The sequence below is a fragment of the Mizuhopecten yessoensis genome, unplaced genomic scaffold (genome assembly GCF_002113885.1).
Source record: "Mizuhopecten yessoensis strain PY_sf001 unplaced genomic scaffold, ASM211388v2 scaffold8777, whole genome shotgun sequence".
NCBI lineage: Eukaryota > Metazoa > Mollusca > Bivalvia > Pectinida > Pectinidae > Mizuhopecten > Mizuhopecten yessoensis.
Genome location: NW_018407716.1, coordinates 187098 through 208925, shown reverse-complemented (window position 1 = coordinate 208925; position 21828 = coordinate 187098). Strand labels below are relative to the sequence as shown.

The 21828-nt window shown below is 34.1% G+C and overlaps 1 protein-coding gene across 1 annotated transcript in view; it reads right to left on the bottom strand.

Annotated features, from left to right (window-relative positions):
• Positions 1 to 18090, bottom strand: part of LOC110456525 — a 37552-nt gene extending 19462 nt beyond the window's left edge. The window contains exon 1 of the mRNA XM_021507318.1: positions 17909 to 18090. Coding sequence (XP_021362993.1) covers positions 17909 to 17966 — 58 coding nt within the window. The 5' untranslated portion in view covers positions 17967 to 18090. The remainder of the gene's footprint in view (positions 1 to 17908) is intronic.
• Between the last annotated feature and the right edge of the window lie 3738 nt (positions 18091 to 21828).

Sequence of the window (21828 nt, the reverse complement as noted above, 5' to 3'; positions counted from 1 at the left end):
GATTTCTGAAAAATGCACTGAATGCATCTGTCACTACCTTTTCTGTGGATTTGATCTGGTCGTGAAGCTCGGGATTGAGTCTATCCCTTCCCCGTATTCTGTTAATAATATTCATCATGGGCATGTGCTCGCCATCTCCTTCTTATGTTAATGATATGACGTCTTCCTTGGCTATTGAAAACGTTTTGATGTTGTCCATTTTTCCTGGGTCTGACATATTGTTGCAGTGTTCAAAGTTGCACGTACAGTGTATATTTTGTTTGTTATTGTAGATTATATTTCCTAAGACGCTGTCCCGATTGTCTTTATCTTTTCTTTCCATTCTTGTTGATTTTCTATGTTCCTGAGCATCCCGTTGTTCATCTCAATGCCCTATATCCGTGATCTGGAACCGTTGTATGGGACTTTTGGGGAATAATATATTAATTCGTTATGATCACGAGCTATTACTTGCTTAAAGGGAAGAGTAAAACTGATCACGAGGAACAAAATGCCAGCAAAACAGACCTGCACTTTTGCTTAGAAGGATAATATATTTCACGAGAGGAAGATATTCAAATGTAACCAAAAAGCCCATATTCCATCTTAAATGGTAATATCATTTTTTTCACATTTTTTTTTATCATGACATTGTATGACTGAAATGTTAATCATTGTAATAATAAACGGAAGTACGTCACATCCTAGCAACCTCGAATGGAACTACGTCACGTGTTTCCAAAGCATTCCAAACACTGAAAAATATCTCTTTTCATCTTCGTGTACATTTGGAAGTAGCAGATCGTCATCGTACACCCATCGACATACGTTTATCACATGTATTTATGTTGTTTAAAGTAAACAAACATTTTGAAATAACATGCAAAGTGTAGGGTTAGCTCACCGTTATACTTTACGATGCCCACACGGCTGCCTAAAACTGCATTCCTGAATTTCAATTTTAATCAGCGTAACAAATAGCCTTACATTATTCTTTTCAGTCTTGAATTCAAACCCAGGACCTCCGATTACACTACGGCTGCTCCGATCAGCTGAAGTACCTGATCAGCGTCAGGTACTTGTCCTACTTTAATTTTAGCATACATTTAACATTCAATTGTTTCATTTGGAAAAAAACACTATATATTTACAAATTAAAAATAAAAACTAAACCACCGTATCATTTTTTACACAAGTCATCCAATATCTTTATATGTAAGAAAACTGCATATCATTTGTTTTTACTGAAAAAGCATTATAGGAATTATGATTATGCATATTTGACTGGTAACAAAATAATTAATTCAAATATTAAAAAAAACATTTCCGTTGATTATTAAATTCGTTTCACTCATATGCCTGTATATGTTTTGATGTTTTCAAGGGTGAGCAAGCACATAAAGTACTGTGACGGTATAAATTATTCATTAAACAAACTCGAAAATATCTGTAAGACATAAATGCCCCCGCTGCCATGTGAAATCAGTTTCAGTGCTCTAAAAACGTTACAACCACTTTGATCTTGATACCCTGAAACATGCACACACACAAGGTACTATACTTAAAGTTGATAAGTTGAATTTAATATTTTTATGTATAACATAACCTTTATTGAATGAAGTTGCATAGTGTTTAAATTGAATCAGTTGATGATTTTCTATATATAGCAACATTGACCTTGGCCTTGACCTCGGAACCCTGAAACACAACAACGTCTGAAGTATATTCATACTTGACCTTTGCATACAATTTGACCAAAATCCATGAAAGAATGAAGTTGCTAAGTGTTTAAATTGAATCAGTTGATGATTTTCTATGTATAGCAAGTGTGACCTTGGTCTTGACCTTTGATCCTTGAAACACAATGATGTCCGAAGTATACTCATATTTGACCTTTGTATAATGGCGAGGGCATAAAAAAGCCAATATCGCACTCGTCTCATGTGAAGATGTAACATTTTTTCATATCTTCGTATAACAGTGAAGGATTTACCAAATTGCTCTCATCTTGGAACGGTAAAAAAGTAAAAAATGATTTCATAAGTGATTGAAGTTTGTATAACACAGGAGTGAGATGTCATGTCAATATACTCGCTTTGAATTTCAAAAACGTAAATTCCGATGAAGGTTCATTTTACATCCGGCCAACTTTTAACAATAAAATGTTGTTGCATTACTAACAATATGAAAAATCGATTTTGTTAATGTTTATACATGCGCCATGCCTAACAATAAAATCATTGTAAATCGTAATGAGATTACACTATACAGTATCATCGTCAATCACCGAGGCCATGGCGATCAACACTGGATTTCTCTATCTTCACACGTGATCAATACCTACCAACAGTAACAATGGGTTCTACAAGGTGACAGATCAGTGAGATGGCTCGGGATTTAACAATCTCTTAACATACAACGGATTTTAACCCAGATAGAGAATTAATGCGAAAAGGATTTGGATAAATTTTAATGTTGTTTTCTATAATACGTGTAAAACATGAATTACAAGTGCAACTGACTGAATATCTGAATCGACACCAAATATTTTCACTCAACTATACTTTGTATTTGTATTGTTTAACGGCCTATCGACAATTTGAGTCATTTAGGGCCAAACCACTTTGAAAAAATAGACATTTACAAAAAAATGAAATCATAAACACCAGAAACCAAAAGGTTAAAATGTGTAAAAGATACCAAAATATATCAATAGCAAACGAATTGGTAAAATATATCATATATAATTAAAGAGATTAATTAACTGTTAATAATCACACATTTATTGCACAGAAACTGTATCAAATAAACGTTTCATAGAGGTTCACCAAACTTTGTTAAATTAAAAAGAAACAAAACTAAATCTGTGAACGAAGAATTATTTATATTACAACTGACCTTGACCTTATATCTACGACCCAGAAACGCAAACAAAACAATTTGTAATAACGACACCTTGACCTTATTCCACAATCAAAATTCTAATGTCATTCCGAGTACTGGTGGGTTTCGCCACAAGAAAATTAGAAGCAAATGCGATACAGCGATGCCGTCGAATTGTGACAGACGTACAACTCGTCAGAGGTAAATATTCCAGAGCTTCAACACGCTCAGACAAAATAAGTACTCGAAACAAAAAGAGATCAAAGGAAACGATAAAACATCAACACAAAAATAACCATTGTGAACTCCCCTACCACTTAGCATGTTACCAGTGACGCACTGTTAACGTTTGGCTAGAAGACCATGGATGTGTGAGTATAAGAACGCCATCTGAAATTATCTGAAGGCACGATGAACAAAATGTCAGTCTTCGGTAGGTAAAGATACATTTTTTCTCCCATACTAGCCCGTGAAAAACAGGAATTGACTCGTGAAAAGATAGACATGTCTTTCCCGAGGAAAAGACGCACGCGCTATGACGTCACGATGCGCGTCATGGAATATTACAAGCGTATGAAGGTCTCGGAGTATTGACAATAGCATGTTTCTTTCGAGTATGGGAGAAAAAGAATCAAACATGGGTATGATCCGTGGACAGGAAATATCAACCCTCGGGTAAGGGTTTGGCTGTCCAGCACTCAGCAAAGTCTAGACAGCCCAATCTTACCCTCGGGTTGAGATTTCGCTGTCCATGGATCTCATCCATGTAAGATTCTATTAAACTGGATGTTAAACCTTCAACAACCCATCAGATGAGCTATTCAACATCATTTTTCAAGCGAAAAGGTTGATCAAGTGTATGTTAACAATGAAAAAAATATGTTTAAATTTCGTTACAAGAATGTCACTTCTCTCACATAATGGTTTGTTAGTGACGTGACCATTAATTTAATACGTTTGGTAGCGACATATCATTGTTAAACATGGAGTAAATATCATAGAGTTGCTATCGATGTGACTATTTATGTCTTCCTGAAGGTAAATGTTATATAGTTTACGAAATGAGGTGACCTTTGTTGTTATACTCTAAGAAATTATCAGTATTTATAGCGAGGTTACCATTATTGTCATACTGTGGGTAAATGTCATAGAGTTTGTCTGTAAGGTGACTGTTACTGTCATACTGTAGGTAAATGCCATAGAGTTTTGGTAGTGAGGTGACCATCATTGTCGTACCTGGGGTGTAATTGTTTTAGAGATACATATCATCTGTTTGCAATCTACGGTTAATGTGTTAACCTGCCCAGTAATATATATGTGTATATGTGTACCAAAATCTTCATCCTCAGTAATGGTTTATATCATGATAGAATCGGGATTTTAATTGTTTCCATGTTATAACACAGAGCCTTAGTTATCAGGTGTGGGACCAGAACCCGGAGCCAATCCTGGTAGTATGATTGGTGTTTTTTTTGCATTATAAGCAATCAGTTCAAGGGTAATAAGGACGAGGCTACCACCACCAATGCTTTCAATCAAACATGGTTGATTTTGATCACATAGATAAAGAAATTGTTTAAAGCAATATGACAAAAGAACAACCGTTTTTGGCCCCGTCTTTGCCCTTAAGTGGTTCAACCTACCAACTTGTACAATTTTCATCCGCATAGCATGAAGATGATCTAAACCTAAAATGATTAATATCCATCACATTAATCCAGAGAAGACGTTTGGTGCATGAAGGGAAACAAGGCTTTTTTGCCCCACCCCTCAGTCCCCGGGGGTCGGATGAGGCGGGTCGGATTAGTCGGCCCCTCAATTTGGAAAACAATGAATTATACTTTACCGAAGAATGTTTACAGAGATTAACAGACCCCAGCAAGATCAAACAATAAAAAATCCAACAATGCTTCAACAATCTTCCCATTGAACAGATTCCGTCTGGAAGGCATAACTAGGCAATTCATTGCCATAGCATCAACACACAAAAACAAACAAAATCCTAAAAAAATCAATTTTAATAAGAAATCGTTTGTTGACACTTCTCAAGCAAAGAGCGATGGCACCGACATTTATTGATCAAAATTCAAAACAAACATCAAACATTAAGGAGCTATATACTGAACTACACTCTTGCTCGATGGTAGAAACAATCACATTACAATCAAGTTTTTCATAAAATAAACCGCGATCGTGTACACAGTTGCTTTGATGGGAGATGCGCGGATGTTATGCCCTAGGATACAATATGTCTAAATATGATTTTTAATGTTATGTATTTTCAGCATCATGGGATTTAAACATTTTATAAAAATCACTGTTGTAATCGCCCTTACCACATTTGAAATATTTATCAGCTTATAAAAACATGATAACCTTTCTATTCTACTATAAAGTGTGGAATAGTACTAGTTTCCAATTTCTCACTATCGGCATGTTGCTGGTTTATACTGCTCTCAGCCATGACATGCACCACACAATCTGGGGACGTGATAATCATGCTGAGTTACAGGAAGTACACGTAAAACTACATTAGATACATTGATTTTAGCTGCAGAATAAATAGTTTCCTTTCGTGATCACTCACCTTACCTGAAGTCCGCATTTGTTGTGTAACATGGTATATTAATTGGATATCTCCTTATTCTCGTGCATTTTGCACTTTTTGAAGGGTATATTGTGTTCCAAGTGAAACTAATAATTGATTAGCAGACATGTAGACATAGGTCGATATAATCCCTAAGTATGTATCAGTGACTTAAATGCAGTAATTACCATCCTCGAAATTCCAAGGGTACTGGATTATGTGTAAGAGAGCATATCCCCTGGAATTTCTTGAATGAGTAGACACAGACAGTTATAAAATTCAACTTCGATATTTTAATAATGTCAAATTAACATGTTGAAAGTTTCATTGAAAATGCTCAATAGCAAGGTGATAAGGAAAAAACAACGATTACAACTGATCAAGAGAGAAAAATACTCTGAGCTGGTTACCTTCGGCATGGCATTTTAGTGAGATATCAGTACAATGTCGGCATCAGATCTGCGCTATCACAAGGAGGCAAGCACACCGACATACCCAGTCTCCTGTATACACACACGCAAACACGCATGCACTACACACATGGATGCACGTCCTTAAATTACCTTAGCTGTTGATAAGACGCTAAACAAAATTAAACCTAACAAACTCTAGAAGGGTTTTATGTTACTGGTCTTATCTCATCTCAGCCATATAAAGACATACACATTCAACCCCCTCCCCAAGGGGATATGTTTGTGAAACTGTCCCTTTTTGGGCCCGCTTTTCAGGCTCATGGGGCCGGAATAATATAATTACACGATTTTGGATTGATTTTGGTTATGGAAGCTTCGTGAACATTGTCATTGACATCGATTTATCGGTTAGTTAGAAAATGTGGCGACGGACAAAAGGCGATCAGAACGGGTAACACCAAACGAAACAAAAATGTATAATATCCTGAATTCGGCTATAACGTTTCTATTTAAATAGCAAATGGAAATATATTAGGCCTAGTACAAAGAATGGATACTAATTGAAATTCAATGAAGACAAATAAACACGGGCATTTGAGCAAATAATAATAAAACACTGGGTTTTCACCTATTGTATACTCATTTAGGCCAGACAATAAGAACAGTTTGACACACCCAAGTATTTGATATTCAATGCATACATATACATCTTTAAATAAATTCTTCATTAAATTATTTAATTAACTTAAATTAAAATGAGAATATATAACATAAACATAATGTATTTTTTTATTTATCAGTTGGGGTTTACACGAGAGGATGAAATATGACAGTGTGCTTGCTAATAGGGTCAGACATTATCATGGCGTCGGAAGAGTCGTTCTTACTTCCTTCGTTAAAAACACATATTCTGATTTCAACTGAACTGGCAAACAAAGTGATGATTGTTTATTATAGATACATGTTATATATGCATTGCGTATTCTATCATATCGACTTTTGACGTGAAACTCTGTCCTTGTGTGTTGACGCTGCGGTAAAATAAGTATATTTGTATATAAAATGTATTAACAAGAGTGACACATGTTTACACAAAATGTAGCTGTGTTTTTTGTGTGTTTTGTCATATACAATGTTTGTGTAACAACAAGGATCAACTTTTTAAAAGCTTACCTGCACCTTATCGCTTTAATGAATACCTTATTCTCACGACGTTGAAGGACATAACGATTGGCCCGTCGTACAGCCGGGTGGAATCATTGCTACGTTCGTGAAACAACAGTCTGCTGTTTTGGTATTATGAAACTTTTTTATTAGAAATATTCATACATTTGGTTGTTTAAACATGCAGTGCTGAATAACCTGTCTAATTAGGGATCGATTTGAGGAAGTGACATTACATTCTTTCCGTAACAAATAAACATCTTGGCAGATTCTGACCCCATATCCACTTTTAAATTTAATTTTAATAATGTTGTTATCATATTGGTGTCATTGAAAAATACGAATTGGTTTTAAAGGTTCAAAACACACACATTTATTGATTTAAATGTTTAAGCAAAAAAATCGAATTCGCGAAATGAGACAGATTCAATTAAACTAGTTGTATAGCTTCCTTCAGTTGCGTCATTAAGATAGCACTGACTGGTAAAATCATCGATTTTCTTAAATCTCGTATTGACGTTTCGTCTCCAGTGCTTCTGATAGAATATTGTGAAATGTGTTTTTATTTTCTTCCCTTGATCTCCATAAAGCGCCATGCCTACCCTCTAGTATAAAACCTTGTGATGCCAGCCAGCAATCGGAGGAAAAATGCATTAGTTGTTTCCAGTAAACCTATATCGATTGCATATATGAATATTCTAAAGCTTAAAAAACATCTACCAGGATGGAAATGGAATGTCAGGTACGTCTTAAGGGATCAATATCTGTTATAAAGCGTATCGGGTGTTCTGCCAGAACAAATTTATGGGTTTATATTAGTGGAAAACCTGTATCTCTCAGTGAATATGCTTTAGCAACGCGGTGTCATAAAAGATGGATGACTGGGGTCCTTTACGGGGGAACCAAAGCCATGTTATATAACCATATAATACATATCTTTCAACCTTCAATTGTAGAATTAACGCATTCCTTGGTACGAATTCAAACACAAATATGTCTTATTAGACCACGTTCAATTGTAACCCATTTGGTGTAAAACGATTGTTTTCCTAGTCAATCTTCTGAAGGACTGTGATGTATTCAAATATTGGCGATTTTTTATAAAACTATTATGTTCTTTTCAACCCGTGACGTTATAAAAGAGCGTTAATGAAATCGTCCCGTAAATGAAAAGATGATGAAAACGTTTGAAAGATTTTCTCTAATTAATCAGACAAAAATGAAAATAATCTGATGGTTTAAGGTTATACACCTAATAAAGGTATATCTGGTTTTTTTCACTAGGATGATATGGGGTCTTCCCCGAACACCAACTCTGCTTAAAATCACATGTTTACGTAGGTAGCCAGTTGTGATGATAGTGAGTTATAGTCTATTGCAGAAATAGTGTACAGGTAAATTACACAGGTAAATCAACTTCTAATCAGATAATCAATAACTGCTAATAATTGCAAAATAATAATTAGTATTTAGAACAGTTTTCAGAATCAGTCATATATTTATTATGATATATTAGTTAAACTTGTATTTTCAGATTTGTGTGAATTCTCTTATAAGTATTGTCATATATTAGTTAAACTTGTACTTTTTTTTCAGATTTCTATGAATTGTTTTTAACTTGTGTGACATCAGTTTGATATTATTATCTGTTATGTTTTAATACAAATACTTCCTCGGCTATCATACAGAATATCGTTTAACCCAACTTTGTAGACACAAAAAGGGGCTGTAGACAAGGGGATCCGGTATCATCTTACTTATTTCTTTTGGTAGTTGAAATATTAGCTATCATGGTAAAAAAACAATAAAACTTTAGGGCGTAAACATAAATAACAAAGAACACGGGGTCTCACAGTTCGCTGATGACATATCCGTTATTTTAAATGGCACAAAATCTTTATATGATACAAATATGCTAAAATATGCTAAAAGTAAATACTGAAAAAACTAAAATGGGGAACAACCAAATTTTCCTTACTTGGGATTGATTTCTCTGTCAATTTAGAAGACATGGTTACTGTAAATTTCAACAAAATTGTTAGTATTATAGATGGCAAATTACATCAATTGCCAAGAAGAATTTTAACACCTATAAGGAGAATGACTGTTCTTAAATCTCTTGTCATTGCAAAAAGTAATCACCTGTTTATATCTCTCCCTTCTCCAAGTAAAGACATAATTCAATCATTGAACAAAAAAACAAAACAAATGTCTGGCAATCACCAATTGATAGAATAAAACGCTCAACAATTCTTCAAGACTATAGTGAGGGTGGACTCAAAATGATTGATTTAGAAAACTTTATATATGGACTTTGAAAATAATTTGAATCAAACAATGTGATTTATGCCAAGAAAGCAAACAAACTAAAGAACATCTTTTTTAACAGTGTCAAATAAGAAATTACTTCTGGCAAGACATACGTAGATGGATATACTTAAAAACTGACCAAACATTCGAAATAAAGGAAGATATTATACTTTGCAAAAATCCATTCCAACTAAAATCATCATTATTCATGCAAAATTCTTCATCTACTTCAGCTCCAGAAAGGTTTACTGTTTATATTCATGTTTAATAATGGCCATCTTTTAGTGCTGTATTATATGTGTTTTACTGTTATATGTAGGAATAGAAACTGTATTTTGTTGCTGATATTAGTATCAATGTGGCTTAAATTAAGGAATTTTGTTTTTCATAAAATGTAATGTAATTTTTCTTTTTCATATAATGTAAAAATGAATGTTCAATGATTATTTTCTATTACTTAGTTCTGTGTTAAATGTGTATTACAGTTATATGTAGAAAATAACAACTTTTTATTCATTTTATTATTGACTTTAGTATCATATCTACAAAATGAGTTGACATTCTTAGTTGAAACAGGCTATAACTAAACTTCAAAGGATTTTCTATATAAACACCTTCCATTCAATTCTCCAGAGTTGGTGTTCGGGGAATGAGCCGGTGATATACCGTCTGACTTATCAAACTAAAACACCGTATAACCAGGTGCCATAATAGCCGTGTCCATCCAAGGGTAAAAACAACATAATGATCGCACCGTCTCACGTCAATCGTAATGTCAGTAATATATAGTCGCATACATAAAGTGTCTACATCCCTGATTACAAACCAAGACGGATTAGGAATCTGCTGCTGATACCAATGCATATAGACTATGTCAAACGGCAGTCTCTCCTGAAACTATATGTTTATCTTATTTTTGTTCTTTGAATAACAAGATATCATCAATATATGGAACTTATACGCTATGACACGAGGGCGAACTGTACACAAAGAAAAGACATTAGAAAAAGTACAATGAATAAGATAAATGTTTCGGAAGAATTAGCGTTTTATGCTTCATGGAAGACTCCAACCCTATTCATCAATGACACATCCTAGTAATGTCATGTGTTCAAAGAAGGAACTAAGAAGAGTAATGTTTTATAACTTTATCTTCCTACTTAGATATGGTAACAGCAGTCGATATAAACTTAAATATGGATGACTCAAATGACGCCGAGTCTCACGGATATGATCAGCATACCAATGACGTTACCCATATAAAATATTTCATACTTGTTTTGTTTGTAGCTCGTGTAGCTAATCTGTCATGGACAGTAATCCGTCCGTGATTATTGCTTGACATCATTGAGTTCAAATATCTTGAAACTTGGATTAAACACAACTCGTTTGGTTCACTCCAGTATCACCAGATAAAGTACACATACCCATTCCAACTTAAGGCTGGTAATGGTGTTATATAGGCCGTGCCGTTTGTGTAGTTGCACTTGCATAATTTTATAAACAAACAAGTGACACCAGTAATTGTGAATGCGTACTGCATTGTGCCATTGGTACTAAATTGAAACGTCTCCAGAGATTACAAAATACGGTTTCCCGTTTCGTTCCTTGTATACGTTAGAGGATTTTTTTAAAAACCACATTAATTGAATTCCTTCTCTGGCTACCAGTAGGATATTGACTCAAGTGTACCTCAAGAATATTGTGCTAATATCAATATTATCAAGACCACTGGTCACAGCCAGTCTTTATAATTACTGACTGTTCTGAAACGTATACCGTCACTTACGGTAACCAATGTTTAAGCAAATAAGAAAAATATATAAAAGGCATCCTAACCTCCTTTCGGACAAAATAATGTTTTTTTTTTTTTTTTTTTTTTCAAAGACCTCGATCTTAATTAACGATTTTGGTCACTGTTTTACTTCTTTATTTAAAAATATTTTTCTTCCATTTTATTCTTATCATGCTTTTATCTTCAAAAGATTGTAGTTTAAGATGTATTATATTTTAACATAGCGCTTTTAACATTTTCTGTATACCGGCAAGGAGTTTTAATATTGGTTTTTAATGTCATTACTTCATTATCTTTTTTTTATTATTGTTTTAGAATGTTGCTTAACAAATATGTGGTATTGACTTTGTGCTTAAAGGGTTCGCCAAACGCAGATATACGCGCATTTTACCTTCTTTGATAATTGTTTGATTTGTACACTTAACAAAACTATCTTCCCAATTAAAACCATAATCCTAACTATCTATCGTTTCCTTACGATTCTACACAAAAGGAAACTGTTGATAATGTCTTTCTGATTTTATCCTAAATCCAATCTGTAGTTTATTTGTCCTTTCGTTCAGATGTTATCCTGAATCCAATCCGTTGTTTATTTGTCTTTTTCTTCCGATTTTATCCCGAATACACTCCTCAGTTTATTTGCCCTTTCCTTTAGATTTTATCCTGAATCCAATCTGTTGTTTATATACCCTTTCCTTCAGATTTTATCCTGAATCCAATCTGTGGTTGGTTTGTCATTTCCTACATATTTTATCCTGAATCCAATCTGTTGTTTATTTGCCATGTCCTTTAGATTTTATCCTCAATCCATCCTGAATCCAATCTGTTGTTTATTTGTCCTTCCTTCAGATTTAATCCTGAATCCAATCTGTTGTTTATTTGTCCTTCCTTTAGATTTTATCCTGAATCCAATCTGTTGTTTATATGCCCTTTCCTTCAGATTTTATCCTGAATCCAATCTGTTGATTATTTGTCCTTCCTTCAGATTTTATCCTCAATCCAATCTGTTGTTTATTTGTCCTTTCTTTCAGATTTAATCCTGAATCCAATCTGTTGTTTATTTGTCATTTCCTACAGATTTTATCCTGAATCCAATCTGTTGTTTATTCGCCATTTCCTTTAGATTTTATCCTGAATCCATCCTGAATCCAATCTGTTGTTTATTTGTCATTTCCTACAGATTTTATCCTGAATCCAATCTGTTGTTTATATACCCTTTCCTTCAGATTTTATCCTGAATCCAATCTGTGGTTGGTTTGTCATTTCCTACATATTTTATCCTGAATCCAATCTGTTGTTTATTCGCCATTTCCTTTAGATTTTATCCTGAATCCATCCTGAATCCGATCTGTTGTTTATTTGTCATTTCCTTCTGATTTTATCCTGAATCCAATCTGTTGATTATTTGTCCTTTCCTTTAGATTTTATCCTGAATCCAATCTGTTGTTTATATGCCCTTTCCTTCAGATTTTATCCTGAATCCAATCTGTTGTTGATTTGTCATTTCCTTCAGATTTTATCCTGAATCCAATCTGTTGATTATTTGTCCTTTCATTTAGATTTTATCCTGAATCCAATCTGTTGTTTAGTTGTCCTTTCCTTCAGATTTTATCCTGAATCCAATCTGTTGTTGATTTGTCATTTCCTTCAGATTTTATCCTGAATCCAATCTGTGGTTGGTTTGTCATTTCCTACATATTTTATCCTGAATCCAATCTGTTGTTTATTTGTCCTTTCCTACAGATTTTATCCTGAATCCAATCTGTTGTTTATATACCCTTTCCTTCAGATTTTATCCTGAATCCAATCTGTTGATTATTTGTCCTTCCTTCAGATTTTATCCTCAATCCAATCTGTTGTTTATTTGTCCTTTCTTTCAGATTTAATCCTGAATCCAATCTGTTGTTTATTTGTCATTTCCTTTTGATTTTATCCTGAATCCAATCTGTTGTTTATATGCCCTTTCCTTCAGATTTTATCCTGAATCCAATCTGTTGATTATTTGTCCTTTCATTTAGATTTTATCCTGAATTCAATCTGTTGTTTATTTGCCCTTTCCTTCAGATTTTATCCTGAATCCAATCTGTTGATTATTTGTCCTTCCTTCAGATTTTATCCTCAATCCAATCTGTTGTTTATTTGCCCTTTCCTTTAGATTTTATCCTCAATCCATCCTGAATCCAATCTGTTGTTTATTTGTCCTTTCCTACAGATTTTATCCTGAATCCAATCGGTTGTTTATATGTCCTTTCCTTCAGATTTTATCCTGAATCCAATCTGTTGATTATTTGTCCTTTCATTTAGATTTTATCCTGAATCCAATCTGTTGTTTAGTTGTCCTTTCCTTCAGATTTTATCCTGAATCCAATCTGTGGTTGGTTTGTCATTTCCTACATATTTTATCCTGAATCCAATCTGTTGTTTATTTGCCCTTTCCTTCAGATTTTATCCTGAATCCAATCTGTGGTTGGTTTGTCATTTCCTACATATTTTATCCTGAATCCAATCTGTTGTTTATTTGTCATTTCCTACAGATTATATCCTGAATCCAATCTGTTGTTTATTTGCCATGTCCTTTAGATTTTATCCTCAATCCATCCTGAATCCAATCTGTTGTTTATTTGTCATTTCCTACAGATTTTATCCTGAATCCAATCTGTTGTTTAGTTGTCCTTTCCTTCAGATTTTATCCTGAATCCAATCTGTTGATTATTTGTCCTTTCATTTAGATTTTATCCTGAATCCAATCTGTTGTTTATTCGCCATTTCCTTTAGATTTTATCCTGAATCCATCCTGAATCCGATCTGTTGTTTATTTGTCATTTCCTTCTGATTTTATCCTGAATCCAATCTGTTGTTTGTTTGTCCTTTCCTTTAGATTTTATCCTGAATCCAATCTGTTGTTTAGTTGTCCTTTCCTTCAGATTTTATCCTGAATCCAATCTGTGGTTGGTTTGTCATTTCCTACATATTTTATCCTGAATCCAATCTGTTGTTTATTTGTCATTTCCTACAGATTTTATCCTGAATCCAATCTGTTGTTTATATACCCTTTCCTTCAGATTTTATCCTGAATCCAATCTGTGGTTGGTTTGTCATTTCCTACATATTTTATCCTGAATCCAATCTGTTGTTTATTTGTCATTTCCTTCTGATTTAATCCTGAATCCAATCTGTTGTTTATTTGTCCTTTCCTTCTGATTTCATCCTGAATCCAATCTGTTGTTTATTTGTCCTTCCTTTAGATTTTTTCCTGAATCCAATCTGTTGATTATTTGTCCTTCCTTCAGATTTTATCCTCAATCCAATCTGTTGTTTATTTGTCCTTCCTTAAGATTTTATCCTGAATCCAATCTGTTGTTTATTTGTCCTTTCCTTTAGATTTTATCCTGAATCCAATCTGTTGTTTATTTGTCCTTTCCTTCTGATTTTATCCTGAATCCAATCTGTTGTTTATTTGTCCTTCCTTCAGATTTTATCCTGAATCCAATCTGTTGATTATTTGTCCTTTCATTTAGATTTTATCCTGAATCCAATCTGTTGTTTATTTGCCCTTTCCTTCAGATTTTATCCTGAGTCCAATCTGTTGTTTATTTGCCATTTCCTTTAGATTTTATCCTGAATCCAATCTGTTGTTTATTTGTCATTTCCTTCTGATTTTATCCTGAATCCAATCTGTTGTTTATTTGCCATTTCCTTTAGATTTTATCCTGAATCCATCCTGAATCCAATCTGTTGTTTATTTGTCATTTCCTTCTGATTTAATCCTGAATCCAATCTGTTGTTTATTTGTCCTTCCTTCAGATTTTATCTTGAATCCAATCTGTTGTTTATTTGTCCTTTCCTTCAGATTTAATCCTGCCGAAACTCTAACCTTTCTAACCGGAACTGATGTTTGATTTTTTGTTTTAGATTTTAATTCTCACGAGGTTCTGTTGATTTTATATGTCCTTCAGACCTAAACGTGACAAAGTTCTGTGGTTGTTTTCTTTCTTTTAGATTTTATAACGTACGGAGCACTGCTACTAATGTCTTCTTTTATATAAAACACCTAATCGGTCTGTCTTTTTATGTTTCCTTTTATGGTGTACACCCTACTATTTGTTCTTTATTTTATAAAGCTCTCTTGGTGTTCATTCTTTAATAATTATATACCAATGAAAACACTTTAAGGGTGATTATCCGATATCATAAACGCCAACTTAACGGCTGTATAGATTTGAACATAAAGCAAAAAAACAAACATTTAAAATACGATTGCAGCTGAAGGTTCCAAGCACAGAAACAAAACAATAAAACAAGGTAAAGTCTATGAAAAGTTAGTAACCCACAGAAGCAGAACATCAGGGCATATTAGATTTAAATATTTTATTTGAACGATGAAAACAGCGCTAATGAAATTGAGTATAGGTGTAGTACGTCTCTGATCTGTCACCGATATAATTATTTATATGTATAACATATTATTGATAAAATAAAAGGGGCACGCAATTAATATGTATATATATACTTTTATTGTTGCTTATCGACCAATATATTGTTGAGAAGTCGGACTCATGTATATTGTATATGTATCGTGTTAGATTTCCAAAGAGTATAATACATACACCTGTGTTATCACTACCCCACGGCAGTAGACATACGCAGGTTGAATGAAGTGTTTTGGTTAAAGACTTGTTCCCCCCTGATTAATTTTAGTGTATATTATTGTATCATACATCCAAGCATTGCGTAGTATCCATATTGGTTTGTAGATTTACTGATATGCCACTGATACCTAAATGTATCGACAAAACATTAGTTCAAAGTGTTTCTTCTTTCAATCGATGGTAATTTTTTGAAGAAAATGCTTATAATATACGCCATTTTCTCCGTAGATTCCTTCGCTGGTAATTGAGCTAAGTGCATAACGTATTCAATGAAATGGAGCTTAACTCAAGTTCAGTGAAGCAGAAAATATAGGTCACAGTGACCTACATTTGGTATATCGGTGTAGTACTTCACACGTTGTATCGACATATGAATCTAACTAAGCGCAAAGTTTAACAAGAGGTCCTACGAAAGTGCTCCCAGATAAGGCTTTCACTGAATACTGCTCCACTTATTGACATAAAATAATAATCAATTTCGCTGTATAATATGGAAGCGCTCGCATTAAGTTTCTATTCAATGACAAACAAAATCGAAAATCAAGCATGCGGCATTATATATGCCTCATGATCAACGCCAATTTTGTAGGTACAAATAGAAAGAGAAATAATTTCATGCTAGTAAACATTGGTAATTATAGTTACTGTTATGAAAATAGGAATTATGTATATATATGTAAAATATATGAATGTTTTGAAGACTTATCACACTGTAAAATGCTGCATGATATAACACACACACCATGACCTAAACGTGTAATAGTTAACCTTATTATACCTTCTGTTAAAATCTCGTAATCTGATTGGTTGAGAAAGATGTGAACATTTTCAATGTTACTTGCTCGTTTAACAAAGATAAAGAAGACAGGGTGACATTCCAAAAAATATCACATGCGCCAAACGTATGCGTGCACGGTTCGTCCCAGTGCCAGGGTGTTATCAAATCACATTCATGGTTGGTTCATTCGACAACTGTTGAGATGAAGTCTTGGTAAATGTCAAATCAACACAAGGACCTTTAAAAATGGTAGTGTGGTGAAACACCTAAACATGACACTCGGTATAATAAAATAAAAATCACATTCATGAGAGGGCGATATTGCATATTTTCACCCCAAGGAAGCATTGTTGACCTTCGCCTCGGTCAACAATGCTTCCTTGGGGTGAAAATATGCAATATCGCCCTCTCATGAATGTGATATTTATATAATGTCAGAACTTTTTAAGACTTATCACATTGTAAAATGATACAAAAACTGAAACACAAACCGTGGTATTGAAGTGTAATATTTAACTTTTTAACAATGGCAGGACTTTTTAAGACTTGTCATACTGTAAAATGACACAAGATGTGACCTACCAATCATGGTACTAGTGTGTTAGATCTGACCAACTGTGCTAGTGTATAAGTCATATAGCAATGTAACTTGATACATGGACCAGACCTATCATATTATCAAAAGTGTAGAAATCACATAGCAATGTAACTTGATACATGGAACAGACTTATCATATTATCATAAATGTAGAGGTCCTCTTACAGTGTAATTTGATACACGGACCAAACTTACCATATTATCATAAATGTAGAGGTTCTATAGCAATTTAACTTGATACATGGACCAAACTTATCATATTATCAAAAGTGTAGAAATCACATAGCAATGTAACTTGATACATGGAACAGACTTATCATATTATCATAAATGTAGAGGTCCTCTTACAGTGTAATTTGATACACGGACCAAACTTACCATATTATCATAAATGTAGAGGTTCTATAGCAATTTAACTTGATACATTGACCAGACGTATCATACAATCATAAGTGTAGAGGTTCTATTGCAATGTAAGTTGATACCTAGACCAGCACATTAACTATATTGTCCTACGTGTACAGGTCATATGGTAATGTAATTTATACCTGGACCAACAGACTATTCATATCATCCTAAATGTAGAGGTCCTATAGCAATGTAACTTGATACATGGACAAGACTTATCATAATATTATAAGTGTAGAAATCCTTTAGCAATGTAACTTGATACATGGACCAACAGACAGACGTTATACAAGTAAGATATAGCAATTCTTCTATGACGGTACATACTATACGACCGTACTTACCCAGAGCAAAGATCGACATAAATACGATGACGATTCCCTCGATTTGTTTTCGACACATGTCTTCTGATGTCCGTGCTTCACATTGGATTACAATAAAATACAATATCGTATTTCACAACACCATCCTTACTAGATAGAAGCGGACACGAGTGTGGTGATGAAACAGGTGATTCCGGACAGAGACGCTGGTGATGCCGCTGAGCATACGACACTAACGGATTACACGGTTATACATGGGTGGCTGCGGTCCTCGCTGGCCTGTGACATATGAATAATGCAGCACGAACGAGTACATCTTTTACGTTTGAAATCGATATTTAAGAAAACCTGATATTGAGCTGGTTAATTCAGAAAATTATGTTTTTATTTATTTAGTCATCCATAAATTTGCTTGTATAACACACTCGCCTCAATGTGTACAACGTATTTATAAATATTTGACACGTATTGATCTGCATTTTAATGACAAACCTCTTTTTAGAATTTTGAAGTGTTCCTACTTTTATCAACACAGACTATTGATATACTCTCGGCTACCTCGAGACTCTAATGAAGCAATAACGGCTGCAATTGTTCCTTTACTCACCGTTACATCACTATTAAAATTGGTATATATGCCATACATACGGTGTGGTCAATAACTGTTAAGCAGTATGAAGTGTGACATTAATTTCTACCACAATCACTGTGGACTTTAACCACTCATGATTCATTGCATAAACCTGCTAGGAATTGGTAAGCATCTTTGCATGGTTACCCACTAGTGGGTAACACCCTGGACGTGATTTCATTGGTCCATCTTTGATTTATGACGTCACATAACAATGCCTTTCTGCGTCATTTTCTATTGTGACGTCATGCCCCATGGCAATTGTTTCCCCCATCGGAAACACACATTATGTTTTTCCAGGGGGAAATGTAGGTTCAGATAAATACAAACGTTATGTGAGAAACAGGTCCCCAAACTCTTGATGATTAGTTATCTCGTTTATCTAAACTCTCGTTGGTAAATTTTAAAAGACACGAGGTTTACCGAATGTCTTTTACAATTTGACAATTAACTAACTCGAGTTGGATAAACAAGATAACCAACCATCACTCGTTGGGTAACCTGTATGTGTCCACCCAGCATCTCGTGTTACAGTGTATACACCTATGGAACGCATCCGCACTGTCCTCTGAACGTTGCTGTTACTGAACAGACGGGGTAATTGACTTTATAAGTTAAACATTTGGTACATATAGGAGTTTATTAGTTGGGCATATATAACTACATGTCTTTCAAATAGGATAAAACAAAATTTCTCCAAACTATTACTACCGAGTTAATTCAGACTTAGAGCCAATGGGGTTCTTCATGTACATTGCAACAGGCAAGTATCCACAGCCACCTGTTTCTACATAGAAGCATTTTTGTTACCAGGTATGTGTTCACTGTTTCCTAGAAAACTTTCGAATATTTTCTTTTCTGTATGTAATACTGCACAACTATGGTCATGAGGTAAAGAAATTGAATTGAATTTAACTGTTTGGTTTTAGTACCGACATTATATATACGTATACACGTTTTCATATATATTCATCCTTACATTTACAATATTATATCATAGAATATCTGCAGCATTATCATGTTATGAGTTTATCAAGTACTGCTCATATAAAGAAATCATATTTTCTAATTATGCTCACGAGGATCTTTGGGTCAAGGTGACGCATTGTTATGTAAGTTGCGTAAAGGTGTACCTTCCTTGAGCGCAGAGGGACAGTTCAATATTGAGAAAAAAGGGTTAATCTTTAGTGTAGTGGCCAACCAACTTGCTACTCATATACATAAGAAAGTTCTTTGTTCTGTGAAAGTTATATTATTTCGTTTATATTTATCTAAAGACAGTTACAGGTTGCATGCCATTTTAGGCCATTAGAACATTTTCAAAGTATCACCGCGCTACCGGTCCTGATATGAGTTAAGTGTATACGTAACTACAGCATTGCCGTCCAAAGTGGGGAGAGCACACCCTTCAATTTGAATAACGTTGATTTGGATCGGCAAAATAATAATCAGCTCCAAGTTTGATCAAAATCCATTTGACCATTAGGGTTAAGTAGTAATTTAAGTGAAAAGATGACAGATGGACTGGCAACGGACAACAGATGACCATCGACGGCCGTCGCATCACAGTATGTAGTCGATTACGCGTAAAGTTTTAAACGATGCACACAAAAGACGGTAAAAAATATTGAAAAACAACATAAGAGTCACGAACGCCAGTGTTATGCTAACATCGTCAGCGTCGCTTTAGACAAGACCAGGTGCCAAATGGAAAACATATATATCATGATCTAAAAATAAAGTGTAAATCAATACACATTTAGTTAAATGTTAGCAGTTCGACTAATTGACATAAGTTGCGGGGTTTTTGTGTTTTGTTTTTTGAAATCGCAAAAAGTTAAAAAAAATAAAGTTGATTGCATACGTTACGGCTCGATACACAGCAACCTATTTATGTATTTTATCGCCTAGAGGAGTAACGCATATGGCTACGATCGTTATGGACATGGGTGCACTGTGTTTAATGTATCATAGCAAACAATAAACAACAACCCATTTTACGTTGAATAAACAAAACTTGTTATAGAAAAATCATTGTACATCTGCTTTAAAGGCATGGCCATATAGTGGATATCTTGTTCACTACATTCCTTTGTATTAAATTCGACATCAAATAATTACACTAAAAACTTTTATTACTGTTAAGTGATTTTTCGCGGGGATCATGTTCGCTGTTTTGTTGTTTGCATTTTTCTTAAACTAATAAAGCTGAAATAATTATTAAAGAAGGTTAGAAAGCTTGATAAACAAAGACTACAGCATATCAATTTAAAGTTACGAGATTGAAAGTTTCAAAGAGACAAATGACCTGGTGTCCAGTCATATTATTACCGAAGTCTAAATTATTTGATATAGCGCCCTATCTAGCTAACATAAGCAATTCTAACGCGCTTTACAGTACATATATATATATATAATTAATAAAATTAGCATATACATTAATCAATGCAATTTTGAGGAATTCGCAGGAGCTGCCTTATCAGGCACTAACTACTAGTCCTATGCCACCTGGCTAATATCTCCTTTTGTGTGTAGCCTGCGTGTGTGCTGGAGATGTAATGTACTGTAAATGAGTTACTGTCAGATATCATTAAGTGAAATGGAATTTTTTACCACAATGTATAATTCTGTATAATTATGTGAAGTTTTAATGGAGCGTATCATTACTTGCATATTGTGTATCTACATAAAGTAGGGAGTATATTTACGTATTATAAACAGTGTTATCATAGTACAGTGTTATCATTGTAACACAACCAATAAGAGTTTTTATTTGACGTTTCGATGACTAGTACGGTATGTACTCTGTCACCTTCATCAGACAAATGACCAGTGGAGAGTGTGTACACTATGGTTCAAAATATGTACGAGTTGTCCATAAATCGATGTCGATTCGGCTACGGTGTAAGCGTACCGCGTATGTACAATCTGTCGTTGCATATATATGTACCAAAATGACTCGATTCAGCTATGCCTTGTTTAATACTTGCTCATGGTTATTTCACAACCTTTCAGTATCTAAACATGATACCTACTATAGAAAACACGACATTCAACCATTTCATAAAATGTATCAACAAGTCATTAAGCTATAATTCTATTTTCTTTGCTGTTGCATTGAAAGTAAATATCAGGATTGAAGCTTTTAACAGATACGTTCAATCAATTCCAAGATGCACTACCAAGCATTATGAGAATATGATCAGAAATATTGAAAAGTCTCATTCTTTTAAGAAATGTTACATATGGCATCACAATGCACAGGGTCTATATACTAATTAAATCAGCTCCTCGAAGACGTCCAACAAAA